Genomic DNA, 2,227 nt, shown 5'->3' with positions numbered 1-2,227 from the left:
TGGCTTCCTCCCTGCTGCTGTCCTGCCCAGGGGGAAGGCAAGGCCATGCCTGGTCTGCTCCATGCAGCTGAGGGACCAGGCTTCTGCCCAGGGCATGGGACCTTGGGAGAGGCAGCGGGAAAAGAGGCTGCTGGAAGCAGTGGGGCAGGCAGGGGGAAGGAACAAAAGCAGCCAGAGATAAGCCCTTTCTCCACTGACAGGAGACCTTGGCAGAGAACGTGGAAGTGAAAGATGTTTTTTATTGACTGATTAAAACAGTAGTACCCTAAAAACATTCTCAAGATCTCCTCAGTTATTCACTGAGGGTCTTGCACACTTGCAGCTGAGAAGGGTGGCTTTTCAACAGCTGAGTGTTGCGGTGAGCTGAGACAGGAGCCCTTCCCTAATGTACACATCAGGAAAGACTCCAGCCGCAATACATACCGATCCAGACAGAATGAACTGATAATCAAGAGGCCCACGGGGAGCTCATACTGTGCCAGGGAACCTGGCTTCCTGTGAGCCCCTGGGGATGTCCAGCCACCACCACCTCCGGGTTGGTAACCTTAGGAAGATGGATGCTTTGGAGAGGGAAGGGCAGCGCCTGCCCCTTGCACAGCCCCAGGGCTCTCTGCAGCGCCTTGGTGGCTGCTGGGGCACGATGCCTGGTGTTGCCCGTGGTGGGATGGACCTCTGCACCTGGGGGCAGTGAATTGCAGAGCTATGAGTGGAGCAGGGACTGTGGTGGCAGTGGGGATAGGCAGCGGGAATGCTCTGTGCTGTCCCCATGCTGTCGCAGGTCCCTGCTTCATCCTTGTCTCTGAATACTCCTCCAATGAGCCTTTTGGGAGCAATACCATAGCTCCAGCTCACTCTCCCTCCCCTTCCCCCAGGAGGGCAACAGCCATGGCCCCAGTGGGCAAAGGGCTCCAAGTCTTGCAGCCCAAGATCCCCACAGTAACTGCTCGGCACCTCTGACAGCCCTAGTGTGAGATGCACAGCTTTGGGATTGATGCCATCCTGCAGCCCCATTCCTCTGGGATTAAAGCTGCAACTGGGACCCACAGAAGAGGAATGCAAAGGAGGAGGCCCAGCAGCAGCAGGGAGATGATGTCCCCTGAAGTTGCTGAGAGGCTGCAGAGAGGAGAAGGACATGCAGTTGGGAGGGTTGTGCCACAGGGCTGGGGACATGGAGGAGGCTCCCATGCTTCATGCTCCCAGCAGCTTCTTGACCATATAGCCTGGCATGCTGTAGAGAAAGAGGGCGACCATGACGAGGAGCAACAGGGCCAGCACGATTTTGATGATGAGCCACTTGTAGCGTGTGCAGATGAGGTATTTGATAGACTTGAGTGGGTTCAGGAACCAGATGAAGGACGTGTCTGGGCGGCTGCAGGAGAAACAAATAACCCATCATTAATGCTGTTGCCATGGAGAAGGGATGTATGGCCAGCAGTGCAACAGTGGACGTGGGGGGTAAGCCCTGGGTGTGCCTGCAGACAGTAAAAGGGCCCAAGCAGGAGGATGAGGAGGGTGGACAAGGGGAATCAGTACGACATGTGCCAGATGGAGTAATGCAGGTTTGTGAGGGAGCATGATGGATTCCACCTGAAGCTGGAACCTGGTGGTGAGGATTGGAAGGGAGGAAGAGGTAGTGGGAGGCCAAGGGAAGGGGAGGGAGCCAACAAGAGAGGCAGAGGAGGAACAGTGTAAGGAAAAGCAGCAAGTCAATGAATGGTAGGCACCAGCAGAGATGGCTCTGCCCATGACCCTCATTCCTACATCCTCCAGTGCAAACCTTCCTCACCTCCCCAGGCCTGGCTCCCACCCCACAGCATCCCAGTCCTGCTGGGGAGCAGGTTTTCCCACTTACTTGGGTTTCTCCAGTGGATCAGGCTCATTGCGAGCCAGCCCAGCGGGGGATTTCTCTGCCTCCTCTGCTGTGAGAAGGTGCAGCTCAGCCTCGACTTTCCCCTGTGGGGAGCAGAAAGCTGTGCTGTGACCTAGGAAGCGGTCCCCACCTCAGTCCCCAGGGACACGGCGACAGAGGGGACCTGAGGGATCAGCCCCAGGATGCAAAACCCCTCCATTTCCCCCATGCTTACAGTGACCTCCAGCTCATCATTCTCATCTCTGGCCACAAACGGCCACCAGCCCTTCACCCGCTTCTGCTTGAAGATGGAGATCATGGGCAGCTCTGCCTCGTTGGTCACCATCTCCAGGCTGCACTGTTTTGATGTCTTGGCTC

The 2,227-nt window shown here is 56.8% G+C and overlaps 1 protein-coding gene across 1 annotated transcript in view; it reads right to left on the bottom strand.

Annotated features, from left to right (window-relative positions):
* Nucleotides 1-1,188: 1,188 nt before the first annotated feature.
* The window catches only part of LOC104410255 (otoferlin-like), a gene marked incomplete at its 5' end in the record, with an annotated part of 85,496 nt that continues 84,457 nt past the window's right edge, over nt 1,189-2,227 (bottom strand). The window contains 3 exon segments of the mRNA XM_010020367.1: nt 1,189-1,369; nt 1,853-1,953; nt 2,085-2,227. The exon segment at nt 2,085-2,227 is cut by the window's right edge and continues 14 nt beyond it. Of these exon segments, the coding sequence (XP_010018669.1) occupies nt 1,189-1,369; nt 1,853-1,953; nt 2,085-2,227 (425 nt within the window).

This window comes from Nestor notabilis, unplaced genomic scaffold (assembly GCF_000696875.1).
Source record: "Nestor notabilis isolate BGI_N333 unplaced genomic scaffold, ASM69687v1 scaffold2408, whole genome shotgun sequence".
NCBI lineage: Eukaryota > Metazoa > Chordata > Aves > Psittaciformes > Psittacidae > Nestor > Nestor notabilis.
Note: the sequence above shows the minus strand (reverse complement) of the source record. Positions and strands in the feature narration are given on the sequence as shown.